This window comes from Geotrypetes seraphini, chromosome 15, assembly GCF_902459505.1.
Source record: "Geotrypetes seraphini chromosome 15, aGeoSer1.1, whole genome shotgun sequence".
Lineage (NCBI taxonomy): Eukaryota > Metazoa > Chordata > Amphibia > Gymnophiona > Dermophiidae > Geotrypetes > Geotrypetes seraphini.
In genome coordinates, this window is record NC_047098.1 from 22,827,249 (window position 1) to 22,852,211 (window position 24,963).

General features: G+C 45.1%; 1 protein-coding gene across 1 annotated transcript; it reads left to right on the forward strand.

The window, feature by feature from the left end:
* The first annotated feature begins 1,275 nt into the window (after positions 1–1,275).
* On the forward strand, positions 1,276–17,012 carry RNF223 (ring finger protein 223). The gene is made up of 2 exons (XM_033922849.1): positions 1,276–1,462; positions 14,139–17,012. The coding sequence occupies exon 2, from the start codon at positions 14,143–14,145 to the stop codon at positions 14,812–14,814; it is 672 nt and encodes a 223-aa protein (XP_033778740.1). The 5' UTR covers positions 1,276–1,462; positions 14,139–14,142; the 3' UTR covers positions 14,815–17,012.
* The last annotated feature ends 7,951 nt before the right edge of the window (positions 17,013–24,963 follow it).

The following is a 24,963-nucleotide window of genomic DNA, read 5'->3' on the forward strand; positions in this document are numbered from 1 at the left end:
TAATTTGTCAAGCCGTTTTTCGTATGGTAGATCCTTGAGTCCCGAGACCATCCGGGTGGCCATTCTTTGCACCGACTCCAGTCTCAGCACATCGAGCAGAGAATGGGCCACCATGGTCCTCGATGCCCACAATTCAGTCGGGTTTTCAAGATTCCCACAGCGAATATACATGAGATTTAATGGCGCGCAACGGAAGCAACATATGCAAATCAATCTCACGCGTATTCGATGTGAAAATCATGAAAATCCAACAGGGTTGCGCTGTTGGCAACCCTGGTTGCCCACCCCTGGTTTCGGTTAAATCAGCAGGGTTTGTGGAAAGATGCTTACACCGCCGATGCTCCTGTTGTATCTGTTCCCTGCTGTTTGGCTTTAGATTTGGGATATTAGATTGAAATGAACTGAATTTTCCAAATCTGAGCTCAAGATGAGTTACTGTCAGGTACCATACCAAGGGCTGTGGCAACGATGCGGCTGCATGGGTACAAATATTGGTCCCAGCGCACCATCTCCTCTTATTGGCAATTGGCAAAGTGGACAAGGTGGAGGCAACAGTGGGTGAATTACCCAGGTTACAACCAGGGCAGGATTAATTTGTCGAGGGCCCCTAGGCACCCAAGTACACTGGGCCCCCCTGCCCCGCCCTGCCCCACCCCACCATGCGCCCAGGTGGAAACAGGAAGCTGCGACAGAGGGAAGCTTTGGGCAAGCAGCACCGCTTGCACAATTACAGCTCCCATTGCCTTTCTTATCCGCGTTGCTTGCTTGTCTTACTTTCCATCGATGGGGGAGGGGGGGCGCGTTGCTCATCGATGCTAGAGGGGATCATCGCCGTTTGGAAAAAACAATGTTGATGCCCTTCTTCATCGGGCCCCCCTGACAATTTCAGACCCTAGGCACGTGCCTACTTGGCTATTGGTTAATCCTGCCCTGGTTCCAACTGTAGCTCAACATGGTCAGGATGGGAGGAGGGGTAATTACGGTAATACAGGAACAGGCTATGCAAGTTAGAATAAGTCATATTCTAGCAGAACGTAATATTATTTATGAAGCAGAGTCCCAAATCCAAACACTTCATTATATTTAAAAAAAAAAAAAAAAAACACCTGTGGGAACCAGGTTTATAGCGAAGAAAAAGTTCCTGGAAAGGCTTTCAGTTTGCCGGCTGCTAGGGAAGACCAGGGCACCCTCTAGCGGTGAAGTCTGGAAAGAAGTCAGTCAGTCCCTTACAGGTGCGTCACCTGCACAAGGCCGCCGCCTATAAAAGCACCTGCCAGGGCAGACAGCTGCCAGTAGCCAAGCAGCACCGCACCGCTTTTCAAGGGCAACTCGGAAGCCTCCCAGGCCCTGCATCCAGCCCCTCCACCGGGACCCGCGACATGTCGAGCGCCTGCTGCAGCCCAGGCCCGGAGTGAAACAGAGCCGCACGTGCCCCCAGGCCCCGAAGCCAAGGACTAAACAGGTAAGTGCAGCAAACGCACCGCGCCGGTTCCACTTACAGCTTCTGTGGCTGTGGCTGTGTGACACGGGCGGAAGAAATAGTTGGTGGCTGCATTGGAGCCACTGGGCACAGGGTCCTCAAAAACAAAGACCAGAGACCAGAAAGAGCAGAAGGACCTGGGATTGCACAGCTCCAGCCACTCCGAGGAAGCCCTTCCATCAGGGACCAAACTTTTCTCTTAATGAAAAAAAAAAGCGACTGAAAACCGTTCGAACTAGAGAATTCAGGATCCGGTGGCTAATCTGGGCCAAGAGCGCAAAATGTCTTAAAAGAACGCAAAAAAATGTGTTTTTTTAAACTACGTCTAACTTTGGATTATACCCTTCAAGAGTGCCACCCCCCAAAACCATTCCGTATTTTGAGGGTTAATCTCGGAAGGGTTAAGCGGTCCCTACCCACGGCCCATAAGGAGCCCACTCTGTGGGTTCCAAGCCCTCCCAGGATCAAGAGCGTTCGCTGTGCCCAGAGAAGGGAGATGTGTATTGCGTTCAGCCCTCCTCGGTTTGAAAAATCCGCGCCAATGCCTTTTGATCCTTAGCATCATAGCCGGGGATAACTTTAGTTGGTTTCTCCAGCACAGCAATGGGACTGTATGTTATGCTTGGTAACTTTTACTACGTCCAGTAGGCATTCCACAAACGATGTAAGTGTCAAATGTCGAGGAGAAAAGGACCTTTCTATATGGCAAGAGTTTCCAAAATATAGATACTCTGAGGAATGATTCAGGAAATAAAGACTGGATGCCAAATAGCAGTCCTTGAGAAGGGAGAATTATGTATACTGTACACTGTTTAATAAGGACAGCTCCACACTGAAGTTGGTAAATAAACAAGGACGCAGCATACTCCCAGGAAAAAAGTGACCCCCAAAAGTGGGCATGACGGAGATCAACAGGATTTCTGCTGGAGGACTAAAGCTCTGCCTATTCACATTGTACACATTCTGGCAAAGCAGCGTCTTGTGTCCACACCCCCAACTCCCCCCACCACACACACACACACACAAAAAATCAGTTAATAAAGATTTATGATCTGATCGACATCACAGTGGTAGTGTACGATCAGCTCTATGGGAGTTTTCAGAAAAGTTTAATATTAAAATAATCCCTCGGAAATGAGGACATTGAGCGAGGGTGGAAAGAGCTTACCCCCTCCTTTACAAAAAGCCACGTTAAGTATTTTTAGCGCCAGCCGCCGCGGTAACAGCTTGGACGCTCATAGGAATTCTATGAGCGCTGGATCTGTTACCAGCGGCGGCCGGCGCTATAAACGCTGGCGCGGCTTTGTAAAGGAGGGGGTAATTTGCGTATTTACAAGAACAGCGAGAGAAGCTCTGCTTTATCTTAAGCCTAGCGTGCCCCCTTCCCTTGGGTCGCTAAGTGAAAATCTAGAAGTTAAGGCATATTTTGGATTCACGAACCTGCCCGATCTGGGCAGGTCCGACAAATTCTTCAAACTAAAATATGCAGATGAACGCCCCCCATCTGCCTGCCCGGTTCGCTGGTGTGCGAACCCCATACATGCGTTTTGTGTCCATGGGGGGTTTTTTTTTTTACTGTTTTTTCGGGCCCCGACTCTCCTGCTCCTGTTATCCCCAGCAGCGGCAGCCTCTTCCCGGTGGCGGCGGCACTCAGCTGGTCATGCCCTGCTCTCTGCGCCTTCCCTGCAGTGCCAGCCCGCGGGTTTAAAGACTGGGTGGCTTCATTTGTCTGGGAGCCAACAGGCACTGCTCTCCCCCCAGCTGGACAGTGGGAAAAGAAAGTCTACGACTGGTCCCCAGCAGTCGCTTCTTCAGCTGATCGGCCAGCCCAGTCAGACCGAGAATTTTGTGTTGTGGATCGCGTCCCTGCCTACTTTGCATGCATTTCTCCTCATTTGCATGTACAGATCGCAGGAGAGGTTAGTGAATGGGGCCCGAGGGAAATCTGGTCGCAAACTGATCGGTATACAATCGGTTTGCTTTGTGAATCTTTGTGAATCAGTGGTTAAGGCATAGCTGAAGGACAGATAGTGTGGTTATAGGATCTTAAGCAACGTGGTTTCTCCGAAGGAAAATATTGCCGTGTTTAATTTATTTTCTTTGAAAAATCATAAATGATTAGTGGAGGAATTGAGACATTGGGCTAGATTCACTAAGCAAACCGATCGTGTACCGATCGGTTTGCGAGCCCTTAGTGATCAGATTTCCCTCCTGCAGTATTCGCTAACCTGTGTAGCGATCCGCTTCCGGTGCGCACATGCAAATGAGGGGAACTGCATGCAAAGTAGGCAGGGATGCGATTCACTGAACTTTTTTTTGATCTTGACTGGGCTCACAAAAAGCAATGCTCAGGACCAATCGCTGAAGCCCTTTGCTACTGCCCTGCCTCCTGCCACCCTACTTTCTAACTGTCAGCCCCATCTCTTGCCTGCCCCGAACACGCCTGCCTGCCTGCCCCAATTTCTCCTGCTCTCTGCCGCCCTTCCCCACAGTGCAAGCCCGTGGTTTTAACGCGGGGCAGCACGCTGTAGTGCAGTGCCAGCTTTAAACCCGCGGGCTCGCACTGAAGGGAAGGAGGGAAGAGGCTGCTGCTGCCGCCGCATAGAAGCATGCCTGCCCCGACTGCCTGTGCAAGTCCGTGGTTTTAACCCAAAGTGGGTTAAACCCACAGGCTCGCAAAAGTTTAAAGTTAAAAAAAAAAGTTGCAGCTAGGACGGGTCTGCACATGCGTGATCTGTGCAGGCAGATGGGGGTGTTCCTCCGATCGCCCCCATCTGCATATTTTAGGTTAGTGAATTCGTCAGACCTGCCTGAATCGGAAACGGATTGTTCTGATTTGGGCAGGTTAGTGAATCTAGCCCAATGTGAAGCAGTGAAGGTGGTCGGCGGGGTACCATAGAGCTCAGTGTCGCGTTCAGTCCTGTTCAAGATTTTGGTAAGCTCACATTTGGGGAAAAAAAAATCAATTCCTGGCTAGATTTACATATGCTTTCTTTGAACATTGAAAAGTCCAAATTAATGATTTTTCCCAACAAGGAAGGACTTTCTCTGCAGACTCCTCTTAAATTTAAAACTCAACCTCTTAAAGTTGTGCCCTCTTTAAAACTACTCGGAGTCACTTTCGATAGTAAATTCAATTATCTCCATCTCGGCACAGTGGTCCAGCGCTGCTTTTATCGGCTATGTACAATCAGGTCCACAGCCAAATTGGTAGAGCCTGCTTCTCTGAACATCTTGATCCATTCTCTTGTGATTTCCTGCATTGATTATTGTAATGCCCTCTACAAAGGCATAACTAAAAAAGAAATAAGACGACTCCAGATAATACAGAACCCTGCAGTAAAGATTACATTTAATGCAAAGAAGTTTGACCATATAGCTTGGGGTGATAGTGTCCGAAGATCTAAAGGCGAAAAAAAACAGTGTGACAAGGCAGTGGCTGCTGCCAGAAGGATTCTGGGCTGTATAAAGAGAGGCGTAGTCAGTAGAAGGAAGAAGGTGTTGATGCCCCTGTACAGGTCATTGGTGAGGCCCCACTTGGAGTATTGTGTTCAGTTTTGGAGAAAGTATCTGGCGAAAGCCGTAAGAAGACTTGAGGCGGTCCAGAGGAGGGCGACGAAAATGATAGGAGGATTGCGCCAGAAGACGTATGAGGAGAGACTGGAAGCCCTGAATATGTATACCCTAGAGGAAAGGAGAGACGGGGGAGATATGATTCAGACGTTCAAATACTTAAAGGGAATTAACGTAGAACAAAATCTTTTCCAGAGAAAGGAAAATGGTAAAACCAGAGGACATAATTTGAGGTTGAGGGGTGGTAGATTCAGGGGCAATGTTAGGAAATTCTACTTTACGGAGAGGGTGGTGGATGCCTGGAATGCGCTCCCGAGAGAGGTGGTGGAGAGGAAAACTGTGACTGAGTTCAAAGAAGCGTGGGATGAACACAGAAGATTTAGAATCAGAAAATAATATTAAATATTGAACTAAGGCCAGTACTGGGCAGTCTTGCACGGTCTGTGTCTGTATATGGCCGTTTGGTGGAGGATGGACAGGGGAGGGCTTCAATGGCTGGGAGGGTGTAGATGGGCTGGAATAAGTCTTAACAGAGATTTCGGCAGTTGGAACCCAAGCACAGTATCGGGTAAAGCTTTGGATTCTTGCCCAGAAATAGCTAAGAAGAAAAAAAAAAAAATTTAAATTGAATCAGGTTGGGCAGACTGGATGGACCATTCGGGTCTTTTTCTGCCGTCATCTACTATGTTACTATGTTACTATGGTTACCAGTAGAACACAAAATCACTAATAAAATTCTTTTCTTAACCTTTCAAACTAGACAAAATTACCAAACCGAATTCATTAATAATCTTCTTCCCTATAATCCTTCTAAGACTCTAAGGGCTCCTTTTACAAAACTGCGTTAAGGCCTTAAACGCGCGGAATTGCATGCGCTAAATTGCTGCGCATGCTAGACCTTAACGCCAGCATTGAGCTGACGTTGGTTCTAGAAGCGTAGCGTGGGTTTAGCGCACGTTAATCCTGCATGCGCTAAAAACACTAGCGCACCTTAGTAAAAGGAGCCCTAAGATCGACTGCCAAAAATCTCCTTTCTATCCCGTCTCTAAAGTACCATCTTCTCTGTTAGCGCTCCCTCTCTTTGGCATAATATTCCGTCCTATTTACGGGAAGAATCAATTCTTAATCATTTTAAGACGAAGTTAAAAACATTCCTCTTTCTTGATGCCTTTGAGACCTAAGTGTCCTTTTCCGGGCAACGTAGCTTGATTTTAATTTTAGCCACCCTTCCTTGTGTTTTGGTCCCTATGTTTTCTTTCTACTTGATTATTGTAGCTCTTGCCCTTTTACCTTTTGTTCCCGTTTGTTTTAAATGCTTTAAAAATTATCGTTATTTTTAATGATGTTTTGTCATCTTAAATATGTATTTTAGTTAAAGTATGTTTTTATGACTTTGTACACCGCCTAGAAGGTTGATTGGGCGGTATAAAAAATTTTAAATAAAATTGAAACTTAATACTGGGGACAAGTGAGAAGGGAATGTGTGCCTGTTTGCAGATGATACGAACGCTGGCTGCAAGTGAGATTTTAACCAAACTTTCCAAATTCATTTATTTGGGATGTAGAAATCCAAGGATCAAATATATATATTTTCCTGAAGAGTAAGGGCTCATGGATACAGTGGCATATTATGTGGGAGCAGGGGGGCAGTCCGCCCCGGGCGCTGTCTTGGTGTGGGTGCCAGCACCCATCCTCCTCTCTGCCCCCCCCCCTCCACTTCTTCTCAACCCCCCCTGCCATGCATGGGTGCCCCTTCCCTCCCTTGTACCCCTTTTATTTTCCCATCGCTAATTTTCCCAGCGCAAGCAGCGTCACAAACTTGCTGGCCGCATCGGTGTCAGCTCTCTATGACATCACTTCCAGGTCCCGCCCCTAGGAAGTGACATCGTTGGGAAAGCCGACGCGACACGGGCAACAAGCTTGTAATGCTGCTCGTGCCAGGAAAATTAAAGAGGTATGGGGAAAGGGGGGAGGGGTGCACAGCAGATGGGGTTTGGGAGGGAGGGTGGAGAAGGGGGCAAGGTGCCACCGCCCCAGGCTCTATCTTCCTCACTACGCCACTGCATGGATACCTTTTTTCTGTGGTATAATCAAAGTAGTTTACATATATTATATGTAGGTACTTTCTCTGTCCTTAGTGGGCTCACAATCTAAGTTTTGTACCTGGGCAATGGAAGGTTACGTGATTTACCCAGAGTCACGGAGAGCTGCACTGGGACTTGACCAGTTCCCCCAGGCTTTCAGTCCACTGCACTAGCCATTAGGCCACTCCTCCACTCCTAGGGAAAGAACTAGCAGTCACCATGCAGCAAGAGACCTGAGGGTCCTTATCTCTGTTGACTTCAGGCTAGGGCACGCAGTCAGCATGACAAAGCAATTTGGGAAAGTCTGAAGTAGAGCTCTGACCCATAAAGAGAGGTTCCACTAGAAGGAAGAGGGAAGTAATATTACCTCTGTGCAAATTTCTGGACAGATCTCCCGGTAATAACTGTGCAATTCTGTATATCTACAAAAGGACATTGAAAAAATAAAAGCATTTCATTGGAGAACCAGCAAAATGCAAAGACTGAAGGAGATAAAGATATTTCCTCAAGAAAAAAAGAAGGAATAGGGAAAGTTAAGATACAAATAGTGAACTATCTAACTAGTGTCAGTGAAATTTAAGAAGTTTTTTTCTTTCATGGCCTGAATAGCTCAAGAGCAAAGGGACATAGCTGAAGCTGGAGGAAGTTTCGCTGACATAGTAGCAGCCGTTTGGAAAATTCTGCCAGCAGAAGTTATAAGGAACCATAACTAGAGCATAATTCATAGACTGAAAGACACGTCTAGAAGAAAGGTAAAAATGGGCAGGGGCTGGGAGCCAGAAGACCCAGGTTCAGATTCCAGAGTGGCTCTTTGTGGCCTTGGTCAAGCCATGGCCATGAAGACAATTACACCTGTGGCAGCCCCCATAAATCATTTACAACTTGGTACCTGGGTTCAGAGGGACCAAAAACAGCAACAAATAGGCAGACTGGTTGGTCCAAGTGGTCTTTTCCAGCCAACATCTTCTAAGTGCCTACATTAACAAGACTGTACTTGATTGGCACACACAGAACACCCCTAGACTCTGCTTTAGATTAAAACACTGGGTGCAGCTACAGAACATGCCGTTCCCTGTCCCTGATGCACAGAAATGATCATGCTTAAGTGCCCACTTTCAGCGGCCATTACAAAGCATTGTGGGATTTGTGGCCTTCACTACTTCGAGTGATAGAAAGAGATTACAGATGCTGGGAATCAAGGCGGCTGCAATTTTTCAAGTTTAAAGTTTTTGATTGATCACTTAATCATATTTCAAAGTGATGAATATAATAAAATTACAATATTTAGGGAACAATACAATATTTAACCAAAATTGAGTCCAAAAGGACTATTAACAAACTTAACAAACAGATAAACATAAGGAAAGAAGGTAGGTGAACTACAAAATATTTAAAAGAAGCAGAACAATCAAGGAAAGTACATAAGGTAGGGGAAATAAAAAAATTCCATGATATTATACAACAAAAAAAGAAATAGTCAGAAAACTAGGTAATTAGTTATCAAAAGCATCTTTAAAAAGAAACGTTTTTAAATTACTCTTAAATTTGTCAAGATTGCGCTCCTCTCTCAAATAAATAGGAAGAGAATTCCAAACTTGAGGGGCTGTAACAGAGAAAATAAATTGTCGTCTCGTATTAATAATCTTAAGGGAAGGAATCGTCAATAAATGCTGTTCATTTGATCGTAACATTCTGTTAGAAATATAAGGAATTAATAATTTAAAAATAAAATGCTGGGGTTTTATAAAGTAGGTCACAGTAAGATGCCTTTTAAATGGCAGAGGTCCCACCTAAACACCAAAGCGTCGTGCCTTATCTCGGAGCCTCCCTGAGCATTATTTTATGAGATTCAGAAATCTCTGATCTCTCCCTAGGCTTTGTCTCATCATAGCTCGGCCTGCTTATCTAATATAATAAAGAGCTAGCCGCGCATGCGCACTCCTATTTGCGTGTTCCGTGCGTGTAGGTCTATGGCTGAAGGAGTGCGCATGCGCGCTAATACGTCACCAGCCTATCGCTTCCACAAGCCGGACCGCAGCCAGACGACGATCTCCGTTCCTCCTGCCGCCGCCGATCTCCGTTCCTCCTTTGCCGCCCACCCCCTTCTCTTCCCGCGGGCCAGACTAGTCTGTATTAAAGACACTCTTATGCAGGACTAAGATGGGAATAGAGAAGGCATCTGAGGAGCTCCTCCCAGTTTACATCTGTACCAAACATTTCTTAAAAGCGGGCTAAATGGAAGAGCGGCCTAGTGGTTAGGGCCCTAGGGTTCAAATCCAACTGCTGCACCTTTAGGGGTCCTTTTATAATGTGGACTTGGCATACCAATGGAGCCCATAATTTTTCATATCGTTGCAGTGTATGTGATCTTTCGGCAGCAATATTGCTACAGTGGTGCCTCACACAACGAACTTAATTCGTTCCAGGAGCAAGTTTGTTATGCGAAAAGTTCGTTATGTGAAACGCGTTTTCCCATAACAATACATGTTAAAAAAAATAATTCGTTCTGCAGCATAAAATATGCTAAGATGACATAAAAAAAGATAAATTTGTCAAAATGGTGAAAATGGTGGTCTTGCTGAGGCCAAACTCTTTGACGAGGTCACCCTGTTTGACCCCACATTCACTCCTTCTAATTATTTCCCGCTTCATTTCAACAGAAATCACCTTCCTGCTTTTTTTAGAAGCCATGATATATAAAAAAATATTGAGTTTATCTTAAAAGGACGACTGTATACAGTGAGAGAGGGCAGTTAAGCGCAGTGACTAACGACTGCCTGCAGTGCCTGCGCGGAAGGATGCAATACATCGGCAGCTCGGGCGACTTCGTTGTGTGAAACGAAGTTCGTTGTGTGAAACGAAGTTCGTTGTGTGAAACGAAGTTCGTTGTGTGAATCAAGACATGAAGTTCGTTGTGTGCAGCGTTCGTTGTGCGAGGCGTTCGTTATGCGAGGCACCACTGTATTTGGATTTTTGCCAGGTACTTGTGACCTGGATTGGCCACCATGAGGATGAGTTACTGAGATGGATGGACCATTGGTCAGACACAGTAAGGCTATTCTTATGTTCATAACTTTAAAAAAAATAAAAAAAGTTCTTCCCTTGTATCATTGCCAGGGCAAAGCATTTTTCCCCCAGTGCTAGACACACTCCATTAATAATGCTTTTTCTCCCTGCAGAGCAGTGTAGTAACACCGAACTACGTTATCTGAGGTCCTTCAAGCCCTTTCAGTTGTATTATCTTGCAGACCTTCTAATCTCTCGACCTTTGTGTGCTCCGTCTTATTCTTTTTCCTAAAACTAGAATATGAAAACTGATCAGAGCTGACAGTGGTGCTTTGCTGTCCCTATGTTTAACATTCCTCTCTAAATCACATTTTGATTACTTATCAAATATAATTGTACCTGTCACCCCATCACCAGCCCTATCCTGATACCTGATACTGCTTCTATAGTAAGAGCAGGAAAAATAGCCCTCTCCCAGCCCACTCGCAGAGCTGGAGGTACTAGGGCTGAACAAAAAAAACAACCAGCCAATTTACAAGGAAGTAGATCGGGTGAGTGATTTAAAATATCAGATCATTAAAACAGGAGGAGGCAGGACGCAGAAGTCAGAGGAGGAAGGATGGTAAAAAAAGGAGAAGACAGGAAAAATACAAGGGGCTCAAGGCTGTCCGTGCCATAGATAAACCTTTAGCTTAATGTTGGCATGCCCCCTTCCCCCCCCCCTCCCCCACTGGATGGCAGCTGTGTGGTAGAGAATGACACGGGGACAAATTTGTCCCCCTCCCCACTGGAACTCAATTTTCCTGTCCCGTCCCTGTGAATTTTGTCACTGTCCCTGTCTCTGCCCCATTCCTGTGAGCTCTGCCTTAACCACACAAGCCTCGAACACTTATCATTTTAAAGTGTTTGAGGCTTGTGCAGATGAGGACGGAGCTGGCAGGAAAGTGGCAGGGACTGGAAAAGAACTCGGGCCGGGACGGCAAAATGAGTTCCCGGGAGGACGGGGAAAAACTTGTCCTCGTGTCTTTCTCTCTGTGGCTGTGTACATAAGTACAGTGCAGTCTCGCTATTCGCTGGGGTTCTCGTGTGTACCAAAAATGCCAATGCGGAACCACTGATCCTATGGGGGAAAGGGGGTTATGTTCCTGTATGATCCTGTTAATAGTAAACGTTTGTTACCTAACACTACAAACTCATCATTTCATGTACCTTTCTTGTAAAATAATAGCTTATTATATTCTTTTTTTTTAAATAAAAGCTTTTATTAGAATAAACACATCAAACAGTACATATACATCGGAGATGCAACAAGTAAACAACAAGCAATACACCACACTCCAGAAAACGCCCAAAGTGTAGCCAAGAACAGAGACATGTGCAATCCCCACAGTCCAACAAAAACCCATCCACCAAAACTCAGCCAATACCCCCCTCCCCCTCCCCCCAGGGACAAAACACCATATCTACAGCACCCAAAAGGTTGAGAATCATCCGATTTTATACGTAAACAAAAAATGGAAGAGAAAGATAATAGGGTCCCCCTAATCCCAGTCTGTCCAGTCCAGCCCCAAGCTCAACTCAGAACCCCCCTCCACCCCTGCCACCAACCCCCACAGAAGCCCGAAATCTACACCAAATGTGAGCATAGCCATGGAGTTTGCCATGCCGTAGGGCCGTTAAATGGTAAAGAAGCTGCCAATTAAGCAAACGTTGTTCCACCATGTTCCAGGTGGGAGGGTGCGGTTGATTCCACAAGGAGTATAGCTTATTATATTCTGCATTTTATAAATGTATTTTATACACAGTCTTTGTAAAAGTACAGCTCTATAAATATTGTCATCCTGCTGGGAAGGCACTGTGCATGGTAAAAATGCCCACGAATAGTGAAACTGTTACTCTGTATTTTGCATGAATAAGCGAAGCCATGAATATGGAACACGTGGATAACGAGAACAGTGTATTCATCAGCACGGGGACAAATTTTTCCCATCCCGTGAATTTTGTCCCTGCCCCATTCCTGTAAACTCTGCCTTAACCACACAAGCCTCGAACACTTATGATTTTAAAGTGTTTGAGGCTGGTGCAGATGAGGACGGAGCTTAGGCATTGGTGGAATGAGGCATTATGACATCACAATCTGAGCTCTAGAATGTTGCTACTTATGATTTCAAAGTGTTTGAGGCTTATGCAGATGAGGACGGAGCTTAGGCATTGGTGGAATGAGGCATTATGACATCACAATCTGAGCTCTAGAATGTTGCTACTTATGATTTGAAAGTGTTTGAGGCTTGTGCAGATGAGGACGGAGCTTAGGCATTGGTGGAATGAGGCATTATGACATCACAATCTGAGCTCTAGAATGTTGCTACTTATGATTTGAAAGTGTTTGAGGCTTGTGCAGATGAGGACGGAGCTTAGGCATTGGTGGAATGAGGCATTATGACATCACAATCTGAGCTCTAGAATGTTGCTACTTATGATTTGAAAGGGTTTGAGGCTTGTGCAGATGAGGACGGAGCTTGCAGGAATGGGGCAGGGACAGGAAAAGAACTCGCTGGGATGGGACGGGAAAATGAGTTCCTGTAGGGATGGGGGAAAACTTGTCCCCATCTCATTCTCTAATTCTGACCCTGGAGTATTGCGAGCAGATAAATAACCAATATTCTCTTACTCAATTCTTCCACGTAACAGTGTGTGTGTGTGTGTGTGTACATGTGAGACTTCATTCTTCCTCTCCTCTCTCTTTACCTTCTTGCTTCTGCCTTCTTTCGCCACTCCCGTCTCTCTGTAGTCTTCAAGAGGATGAGATTGATATCTACGGAGACGTTACCGCCTGCCTTCAGTGTAAAGAGGTGTTTTCCCAGACATAGCAATAGAAATATTAACCCTGCAAAAATTTCCAGAAAACAAAATAAAGTTTCCTTATACTGGGGAGTGGAGCTCTCTCCTCTGCCTGAAATGGTTTTCGGGTGAAGACCAGATTCTAGCAATAAGCCCACATGCCAATGAGGAAGCTCTCTGGGAATTCTGGCTTGGTGACGTGCTCCAGAGGAAGTTAGTGTTAGCAAACATGACGCAGCATCTCTAGGGCTCCTCTGAGACTTTCTCCTTCCCACAGTCAGTGGTGACTCTTGATAACCTTTAGGGATTTAATCAGGCATTTCAGGTAATAAGCACAGCAGGAAAGGAAGCTGGTTTCACCTCTGTCTACTATTATTAGAAATTGTGCAAGCTCTAATACACCTATGAGTCAAAAGCAGCATGGATACCACTTAAAGTGATATACCTCCTCGGCTCTGCTAGAAATTACAGGAACCAAAGTGAAGACACCTTTTCTTCTGGTTTGTGCCAATGGTGGAAGCAACAGCTTGAGTCCTAACAAGCATATACCACACATACTCCCAACCCCCCTTCCCCAACTTAGACAACGGGAGCCAAATCTATCACAGAAGCAGTGTTATACAAATTAAAACTATCCTTCCCCTCGCTAAAAGGCATTTCCCACACAGGAAAGCTAGGGACCTCCCTCCACTTCAAAATCACTGAGCTCTGGAACAACCTTACCTCCCCTCTTCGGAACTTGAGCTCTCTCCAAGTTTTCCGCAAATATCTGAAAACCTGGCTTTTCTCAAAAAAATGTAAGTCTCCCTCCAACTTAGGAATCAAGGAAACTCTTATATCTTGGCATCCCAAGTCCTCTAAATTTTCTTCACACTTCTACCTCTAACCCTCTGTTGTAGTTCTTTCCTATTTCTCCTACTGTAAACCGCGTCGAGCTCTATGAACGTGGAGATGATGCGGTATACAAACCTAAGGATTAGATTAGATTAGATTATACAAAAATATGCTGGACTTTTGATTTTGGAAAAAGTTAGATTGAATTTATTCCAAACAATCTGAAGTCTATTCCAATTGTGATTTTGATTCTCCTTTCCTGAGCGTCTGCAGTTTTGATCCTTTGCCTAATCTTTTCTTTCTTATCTCTTCTCATGTAGAGCCATGGCTGCTGCTGCTTCTTCTGAGGTGTGGCACACAGGAGCTGTGCCCATTGACCTGCAGAGGGTGGACTCGAAGGATGCCCAGCCCGAGTGCTCCATCTGCTTCACCACTTATGACAATGTCTTCAAGACACCCAAGAGGCTGCAATGCTCTCACACTTTCTGCCTGGAATGTGTGGCCCGGCTGGTGGCAGCACTGCCCCCAGATCAGGCTTCCGATCAGGTGCCCTGCCCATTCTGCCGACAGCCCACCTCCATTCCTGAGCAGGGGGTCCCAGCTCTGCAAACCAGCCAGGAGATGTTGTCCACCTTACCCACCCACCTCCAGCAAGAGGAGCCCGTCTGGATCGAAGGCAATAAACTATGCTATAAGCAAATCTCCACCTCGGACCCTAGCATCGATGAGATGTGCATCTGTTTGGATATTGGACTGAGCAAGGCAGATACCCCAATTCCACCTGCTGAGCCCCGCAGAACAGGACTGAGGGGCTTCTGCTGCGGCTGCAGTGACTGGAAACGCATTCTCCTCATTGCTTTAATGCTTCTCATACTTTTCTGCATCCTTCTGTGGCCAGTGCAATGTGTCCTGAAGACGGGGAATCTGCGCTGCTTCTCGGCACCTACTCCCACCACGAGTCCGCCTGTGCCAGGACAAACCATGAGCACACATTAACCAGAGGGCTGCTGGTATTTGTTTCAAGTTTGGGAGTCGGCCATACTCTAATGTACCAAAGTGGTACTACCAAAGGGAATCTCTCATACTCTGCAGATCACTGTGTCTGAACTCTGTTGAGGTGTTGGGCTTGAGCATATGGCCTGTAACAAAGATGCCAGCTCATTTCTGATGAGATCCTGATTAATTTAGGAACAGAGGAAGACAAGCTCCAGTTAGTAAGGAACTAGGAAGTCTCTCTCTCCTGGCTCTCTGCTCCTTCTTCAGAGTTTTCAGGGAGCTTCTCGGCATGAACAGACTTAAAGATAGGAGATGAAGAACCAGGACAGCCTCGCCCGTGCCTTATAATCCTTTTAATGCACAAACCTAGCACTTGAGAGAGATCCACATGCCATCCTAAAACTCTTCAGCTGGACAGTGCCACTCAGAAATTTACAAGTTCTAAATATTAACATTTTATGGATGTGGACCATCGTCAGAACTCGGTGAGAGTCTGGAAAAGGGAACGTCCTAAAGTAGAACTCTTGCCAGGAAGGAATCTGCAGCGTGACGGCTCTACGATGGCTTCTGGAGCTCTTGTTTACAGCAGGCAGGGTCTGGACAGCTGGACTGTACCAGCGCATGCCACTGATAAGACAGACAAGTGTAGGGCACCAGAAATGCTTCTTTGTCACAGGGGTTGTGAGTTGTAATATGCCAGAACCTGGAAGACGGTAAAGAGTAGACACAATCAACTTGGGCACTTGCTCGTAGCTGTGAAATGAACACAGAGCACTTTAAAGAAAGTCACACGAATATATGAAAAGGACGTAGTAGAGATACTTAGATGACATCTTGTGGCATGATACCACCTGTTGGGGCTTCCAGCTTCTTTGGTTCAAGGCTGACCTGGAGTTGTACAGAGACCAGCAGTATGTTTCAAAGTATTTGTGCGTTTTGAAACGTGTTCTATTTAAACAGCATGCGTGGACACCAGTGGTATAGCCACGGGTGGGCTGGGGACCACCCAAAATTGTGGCCCTCTTGCTGTAGCTGGTGGGAATCCCTAAACCCTGCCAGCTAAAGATTTCCTTTTCCATGGGCATCCAGTGCTCTACCAAATATCAGCCGGAAGCACTTGCCTCAAGCTGACGCCTTCGGCACATGCTCGGTTTTCATGCATGCACAAGCACTGAGTATGTGTAGCCCGCTTGTGGTGGCATCAGCTCGAAGCGAGTGCTACCAGCTGCCATGGCTTTCTGAGGAGGAAATCTTCAGCTGGCAGGGGCTGAGTATTCCTGCCAGCTCTGATATTTAACATTTTGAGTTGGTAGGAGGATGTGAAGGGACAGAAAGCAGGGGGGGGAGGGGAACTATGAATTTTGTGCCCACTCATTTTGGGCTCATGCCCGCCTGCAATCAGGTAGCTGGCTACATCCCTGGTGGCCACCTTGCCTATCTCACAGTAACGGGCTGGGGTGAGAGGAGAGCAACATCCTCCATTCTGCAGCTCCCTGATTTTCCCCTTCTTGTCTCGTCCAGTGAGATCAGCACCAGTCAAACAGCATTTGCTCTTTCTCAACACACCAAGGTCAGAGTTCTCCACTGTGTTTTAGAAAGAGGGTGCTGATTGGCCGGACTACTGATTAACCTTTTTCAAATCTGGCCTCCTATCACCAAGAGTGGTTTCTGTTCTGCTAATGGCAGAAGACCAGAATGATGTCATGGGGGCCAAAAGTTTCTCGGCTGGCTGGCAGATGACGATTCAGTCCAGTGCAGAGGAGAGCCGATTCAAAAAACTTTCCACTCCTTTCACAGTATTATTTCTATTAGACTAGAAGAGCAGAAGACAGCCAGGGAAACCCATTTTAAAATCGGAAGATGAATTAATGGAGTCATAGGTTCCTGCAGCCTGCCTTTGTTGTGAGGGGAAGGGAGGGTTGAGTTAAACTTTGAAGGAACATGGTCCTTTCCTCTTGCTACAGGTTTTGGGGACATCAGTATTAAAGTATCCATGGACCATGCGGAATATCTTTTCATATATAGCCTCTGTGCTGGTTGGACAGGGGTTGAGTTATACGTAAGAGCATTTATGTAAATAGTAATCCTCATTCTCTGTCAATTATTATATGTACTTTTTAAAATATGTTTTATACTTTTAGTAAAAAAAATAAAATAAAAATGCAAGCATCTTTATTTTGATCATCATTTACACAGCAGCCAAACACTATTCTGCATATGCTGGAACAGGAATCATGACACCGGTAAAGTATTCTGAATCATATGTGCAGACTGCCTGCAGCTAATTACAATCTTTACTAAAGACAACAGCCAGAAAAGTCCCAGAACACTACACTCTGATCACACATCTGAAAACATACCATGTAGCTGCTTTAAAACAGCAATTATACCCACTTACCTGGTCCTCCCCCCGCCAAGCTCTGTGCCCACCTTTGGTTTTATTCCCAGGCTCCAACTTTCAGTAGAATTAAGAGGTGCACTTTACCTAATAGCAGAAGAAGAAAGGTGCCACAGAAGCTCGGAGTATCTCGGACACTGCACGTACATGCAGCTGTGTGGGGGAATGTGGTTCAGGTCTCCTGTGCCTTGAGGATCTGGTAAAAGATGAGGGGGAAACACATGGGGCCCAAGGAGGCAGAAGTCATTCCCCAGCTGGTAGATGGGGGGTCAGCCTTATGCATGAGCAAGTGTTCTTTGCATATAGTCCTGCTCCGACCCCTTCTGCTACCAGGATCCTGATGCTTCTGACTTCTCTGAGCCACCACTTCCTTCTCCTATGTGGTTCAATGAGGTGTTTGGATCATGTCAGTCTCTGTAGAAGAACTTAGTATACATAGTTCATACAACTCGCTAAACTACCCAGGAGGAAGAACTCCAGGGAGGCCTTCTCCTACCCTGGATCACACTAGGAAAAGGACTGCACGACTGCAGGAGGTAGAAGACAGAGACTCGTGGATTAGGTAGGCTTGCCGACAGGATCCAGATTTGCCTAATTCACTTTTGGATTTACCCCATTGCATGCAGGGATGTGTAGTTCTGATTTCTCCAATGACAAGCAAAACGACACGTTCTTGTATGCAATGGGATAAATCCAGGACTGGATCAACCCTGTCAGGTGAATCTGGATCCAGTTGGCAACCTTAGGATTAGATAAGTGTTAGATGGGAGGAAGATCCAGGTTAGGGCCCACAATTGTACTCTGCATATAGGTCCAAATCCCTCACCAGCCTTGCCTGCTGGCAGGAAGGGAGACTGAAGGTTCCAGCTTCAGCAGAAGAGACTTTTTTTTAGCCTGGTCCCATAGCGAAATTGATTTCAGTTTTGGGACCATTTCAGTGAAAGGAGGTGGGGGGGGGGGGGGGAGGGAGAAGGGGTGATAAAGAGAGAAACATTTGCCTTTCAAGTGCTGAAACTAATAAGAAAATTACTTCTCAGCCCATTTTACATAAGCAAACATATCGAAGAAGTTGCCAGATCCTGGAAATGCCGGAGCTTGGTAAAACCAAGTATCCGCATTCCACTGAGTTTATCTTTCACAGGAGCACATCAGAGGCAAGAATCCCTGCTCGGGATTGCCAGCTCAGATCATCTATGCCTCATGCCTGAGCTTGCAGTAGATACCCCAGATCCTAGTTCCCTTTCTCCTTCTCCACGCCCTCATATTAGCTCTACCACTTCAATGCACTGAAAAAGTTCTTCTCTCGCTGGCAAATTTTATGGTGTTCAAGCTGATGTCCCCATTGTTTTGTGGGGTTTTTTTTTTTTCTTTGCCCATCTTCCTTGGGAAAACCCCCATGCAATACTGCTCTCTTAAGCAAAAAAAACAAACCAGGATGGATATTGCTGGGAGGGACTAGAAAGAGACCAGGCGGCTCAAGTCCATATAGACATAGTACAAGGTGAAGCATGGAATTGTTCAGCCCTAGGCTATGGGGCTCATTTTCAAAAAAGAAAAGCATCTATAAAGAGGCAGATGGATGTTTTTCTTGCAAAAACCCTTTCACGTCACAATTTTTGAATCCTAAATAGAAGTCTATACTGTTTATCTGCAGTTCATCTAGATCTCGAGGCAGTGTGTTAGCAGGACTACGGTGAGCTTATGACCTGGACATTTTTCTGCCATAATCGAACATTTTAGAATGCATCCAGGGCACAATTTGGACGTTTGGGGGCTAGATCTGGTTTAATGATGCGGTATATAAACCCAAGATTTAGATTAGATTAGATTAATGATGAATATGTGCCAAAAGGGTACCTAAACTGACCACTGGAGAGATGTAAGCATGACCCACCACCCTCCTTCACTCAGTGGCGTAGTAAGGGGGGGGGGCAGTCTTGGCCCCCTCCCCAGCATAGTAATGGGGGTGGTCTGGGCTCCCCTCCCCCCACTACTGCACGCATGCCCCTTCCCTTCCCCTGGAGGTACTCTTTAAGATTCCTGGCACAAGCAGCAACCCCAAGCGGCTGATCGTGCTAGCTCTTTCTCTGTCACATCCTGGACCCGCGCCTAGGAAGTGATGTCAGAGGAAGAGCCGATGCTGGGGTTGCCTCTCATGCCAGGAATATTAAAAATCCCCAATCTTTATAGGTGGTCTGGATGTTACATAAATGATGTTATCGAATATAGTATTAGAAAGGACGCCTCAGCCCCACCACTCCACCGCAAAAAATTATTTTAGATCGCGGGAAGCATAGTGTGGTGCTTCATCATTGGCTGTCTTTTCCAGTTTCAATACGAATACGTTAGTTTTATAATTATTGTAAACATTTATCGAATTATATTACAATACTTTATCATTCAATTGTGTTTATATTATTATTATTATTATTAGGATTTTTTTTTATATACCGCCTATCAAGGTTATCTAAGCGGTTTTACAAGCAGGTACTCAAGCATTTTCCCTATACTAATCCAAAGTTTTGGATGATACTTATCTCAGCCAAACCAGGGGAGCCAGACCCGACATGTTTCGCACATAAATAGTGCTTTCTCAAGGGTCGAATGGAGTTCCTTGATGTGAGTAGTTTCCTGAGTTTGGCCAATGGGCTGCGTGGGGGGCGGGAACTATAATGTAGATGAGTAGCATTTAAATTGTGTACCGAGGACGCCGGCGCCATCTTTTGCTCATTAAACTTTTGGAGTCGGATGACGGCGGCGACCTCGGTAAGTTATGAGATATTACACCGGTTCTTAAATGCATTAATTTTTATGTAGAGAGGGGGCTGGTCACAATTGTATGTTACAGCTCCGTTTCTATATTTTACAGGGAGACCCTTGAGAAAGCACTATTTATGTGCGAAACATGTCGGGTCTGGCTCCCCTGGTTTGGCTGAGATAAGTATCATCCAAAACTTTGGATTAGTATCTATAAACACAATTGAATGATAAAGTATTGTAATATAATTCGATAAATGTTTACAATAATTATAAAACTAACGTATTCGTATTGAAACTGGAAAAGACAGCCAATGATGAAGCACCACACTATGCTTCCCGCGATCTAAAAGAATTTTTTGCAGTGGAGTGGTGGGGCTGAGGCGTCCTTTCTAATACTATATTCGATAACATCATTTATGTAACATCCAGACCACCTATAAAGATTGGGGATCTATTGACATTCATTTGGCTGGATATAAATCAATATAATAAGTGGCCACCATTGCAGTTGCTTTAAGAGGAATATTAAAGAGGCATGGGGGAGTGGGGAAGAGGGGCACCACCCTCACTACACCACTGCCTCCAGTGATCACTGACACCCCCCCCCCCCCCTCTCTCATCCACCCAAGATAGGAAAAAAACAGTACATACCTGCCTGTATTGCAGCTTTGGAGGTTCTGGGCCGTCCAAGTAGAGCAGCAGTCTGGTGGTCAGTGCAGTGGACTGTAGAAAAAGGGACTCAGGCCTGTTCTATATTCCATTCCAATGACTCCACTTGTGGTGGAGTGTGTGAGTCCACCAAAACCCACCCAACACCTACAGAGCCATCATATAGGTGACCCCTGCATAAAGGCTAGTGTTGGGTGGCTTTTGGAAGACTCACCCCACAATATAAAAGGGTTATATAAGGTGAACTATGTACCTGGGACCTTTTATGCCAAGTTGACTGCATTGTCCCCCGACTTGCCCCATTGCTCTGCTGGTATGTTCGTGTGGCCATAGTACTAAAAATACTGGGCCCTCTTACATCCCAACAGCATATTTGTGCATTTTTCTTTTCAACATAAGAATTGTCAAACTGGGACAGACCAAAGGTCCATCAAGCCCCGTATCCTGTTTCCAACAGTGGCCAACCCAGGCCCCTAGTACCTAGCTGGATCCCAAGGAATAAAACACATTTGATGCTGCTTATCCTAGGAATACGCAGTGGATTTCCCCAAACCATCTCAATAATTGCCTATGACCTTCTCTTTTAAGAAATCATCCAAACCTTTTTTTTAAACCCTGCTAAGCTAACTGATTTCATCACATTCTCCGGCCATGAATTCCAGAGTTTAATTGAACCGTGCGTGAAGAAATATTTTCTCTGGTTTGTTTTAAATCTACTAACTAGTTGCTTCATCGCATGCCCCTTAGTCCTAGTATTTTGGAAAGAGTGAACAAGCGTTTCACATCTACCCTTTCCACTCCACTCAGTATTTTATAGACCTCTATCATATCACCCCTGAGCTGTCTCTTCTCCAAGCTAAAGAGCCCTAGCTGCTTTAGCCTTGCCTCATAGGGAAGCTGTCCCATTCTTTTTACCATTTTTGTCACCCTTCTCTGTACCTTTTCTAATTCCGCTATACCTTTTTGAGATAAAGCAACCAGAATTGCACACAGTATTCGAGGTGTGACCATACTATAGAGCGATACAAGGCAATTATAGCATTTTCATCTTTGTTTTCCATTCCTTTCCTGATAATTCCTAACATTCTATTTGCCTTCTTAGCTGTTGCCACTGCGTTGAAACCCTCAGCTCAATATGTGGTATAGTAAGGGGGGGGGGTGGTCTGCCCCAGGTACCATTGGTGAGAGCGCAGGCACCTGTCCTCTTCTCCACCTTCTGCTTCTTCCCTGCCCCCCACTGTCGCACCCTTCCTCTGTACCGTTCCTGGCGTGAGCAGCAATCCCGCCTGCATCAGCTCTTCCTGCGACGTCACTTCCTGGACCTGTGCCAAGGAGACGACGTCAGAGGTTCAAAAAGAAAGAAACACAACTGAAAAATGGCCATTAAAAAAAAATTAACCTAACGAGATAGATATTTTGCTGTTTTGAAAATGGGCATTTTTTTTTTTTTACTGGATTTTGATGAGTCTTCTGCAAAACATTCAAATTTGGACTTGAACATCAGATCGAAAATGCTTCAGGGCTTTTGCCGCGTGGTAGCCACTAGCACAGCTATGTAAAAGAGGGCAACAATTCCTTACAGATATAGGAACAAGATGCACCATATAACTTGGGGCTCAACCTTGAAGAATAAGACCAGGGAGCATAATTTAAAGACCATGACTCAACAGACAACCAATGAAGCTTCTGTTAAGTGAGCACATTTGAAATAAAAATGTTTCAACAGGGGGGAAAAAAATAAACCCTCAGTATGCACAACTGGTTGTCATTATAGCAAATAACACATGTATCTAGATAAATAGCTTTTGGACATTGTCTTCATTATGTAAATATATACACAAAAAAGTATGATGTCTGTTTGTACAGGATTATCTGGGAAGGATAATGTGGGGGTAATCATGATTACTGAGTTTAATTATCAACAACTCAGACAGAGGGGGGGGGGGGGGGAGTAACTAGAGACTTGACAGTTAATGGGGAGGGGGCAAAAATGAAGGTTTGCCAGGTGCCTAATACCTTTGCCAGCCCTGAGTATTTACTGTTAATTATATATTCATCTGCTGCATATTTCTTGCTCTTTCCAGCTCTGGAACATTACCAGAAATAAAACACAAATTCCATATGAGAGTTATTGTAAATCTGCACAGTAAACGGAGACTTAACTCGTAAGTGGGGCCCAGAGCCCATCTTTTATTTTGTACCCCATCCCCCCGAATACAGACTTCTGCAGAGGGGCTATTTAAATAATCTTGAGTTTTCTGTTGACATATCTAAAGTCAGGAGTCAGGAAAAGACTTGACTGGAACTGCTAAGCCCACACTGTCAACGTTCCCTGAAAATTCCATGTGAAATTATAAAAGCAGATCTGCGACTGTGCCATTCAGTATTCCTACTACGTGTCACACACCAGGAATGGAAGCTTTGCAGACACCAGCCACTGTGCAGCATGCAGGCTGGGGACAGAACAGAGCTCAGAGAGATTTTGCACTTCCTTTTCAAGAGTAATTCAAGGCAAATCATATGCAGGGAGGGCTGTGTCCAGATCAGAGAGCTTCCTCTTTGCTTATAACTGTAGATAAAGTCTAAAAAGGCTTAATCAAAACTCCCTTGAAACATTTCTAGATCCCAATTTTCATATTTTATAATACTCAGCAAAAGGTTGTGCCTGTTCCATTCATGGCACCTGTCTCAAATCTTCCAAGGCTTTTCTGTCTTCACTCATAATCTATTCATGTTTCTTGCCGTGTGTCCTGTCTTGATCAGACTGTATGCTGCACAGACCTGTTTCTACAATGCACAGTTCTGAATGCATATAGCATGTGCTATAAAATCAAGATAATGACAGTAATGTATGCATCCTGTCTACAGAATGAGAGGACTTAACTGGCCAATAATCTAAATGATTTAACCAGCCAGAAATGGCTGCTGACTGGTTAAATTACATGTCTGGGGCTATCTGCTAATTTTCAGTGGCACTTAAGCAGTGATTACCACTGAAAATTAAAAGCGCCTAAGAGAAAGCCAGTATTCTAGGAAAAGTCCATAATCTGTTATTAAGACAGGCATGTGAGAAGCCACTGCTTGCCCTAGATCAGTAGCATGGATTTTTGTCAGCTACTAGTGACCTGGATTGGTCAGTGTAAGGATGGATCATCATTGGTCTGACCCAATTAAGGCTATTCTTATGCTCATTTAACCAGACAGAGTAAATGCATAAATGGGACCACATAAGACAGTCCTATCTTTATGTGGCAATCCTTGGCTGCATAAGTTCACACAATGTGTAATTAAACTCTGGAATTTGGTGCCAGAGAATGTGGTGAAATCAGCTCAGCAGGGCTTAAAAAAAGTTTGGATAATTTCGTAAAAGAGAAGTCCATAGGGCTATTATTGAGATGACTTGGGGAAATCCACTGCTTATTCCTAGATAAGCAGCATAAAATCTGTTTTACTACTTGGGATCTAGCTAGACACATGGGACCTGGGTTGGTCACTGTTGGAAACTGGACTTGATGGACCTTCGGTCTGTCCCACTATGGCAGCTCTTATGTGAGCCAAGTATAGGACAATCAAGCCACTGTGATATCACAGATGAGGTTGGCTCTCTAGCATTGGTGGAATGAGGCATTATGACATCACAGTCTCAGCTCTGGAATGTTGCTGCTCTTTGGGTTTCTGCCTGGTACTTGTGACCTGGGTTGGCCACTGTTGGAAACAGGATACCGGGCTTGATGGACCTTCAGTCTGTCCCAGTATGGCAACTCTTATGTTCTTAAGCAGCCATGTGTTAGTCAGTGCCACATAAACTACATATTCAATGCTGAAGGCCAGACATGGCCCAGCACTGAAGAAACAAACTGACAGGCAGTAAAGTCAACAAGTTCTGAGAGTGGTATTATGGCAATAAGATATATGGACCAGGTAACACACCCTCAATAAATGTATAAATAAAATTATAATGTGAAACGGGATATCCTCAGTGTGAAGGATTAGCGAAAGGAGGAAAACCTCCAGCGCTTAACACAGTAAGGTTCCTGACGAAGGGACACCTTGTCACCAAAACCGGGCTTGGTTGAACCCCACCTGAAGAATATTTTCTTTGAACCAGTTATTTTCTGGACCTTGCTATTGGGAGGATTTCGTCCATTCTTCTATCCCAAGCTAAGCCTGGGTTCATTTTTCTGTTGTTGGCTGGGGGGGTTCTCAGAGTGGTATTTTGGCTTTAATAAATTTTTGTGTGATTTTGTGATTAGTCACTGCACTATTTTTCACACATTTTGGTTAGGCACACGTGAGATATCCAATGGTGGTGTGTAGGTAGG

What these genes read in the sequence shown, in the direction of transcription:
- RNF223 (XM_033922849.1), top strand. Translation starts at nt 14,143, where the DNA reads ATGGCTGCTGCTGCTTCTTCTGAGGTGTGGCACACAGGAGCTGTGCCC.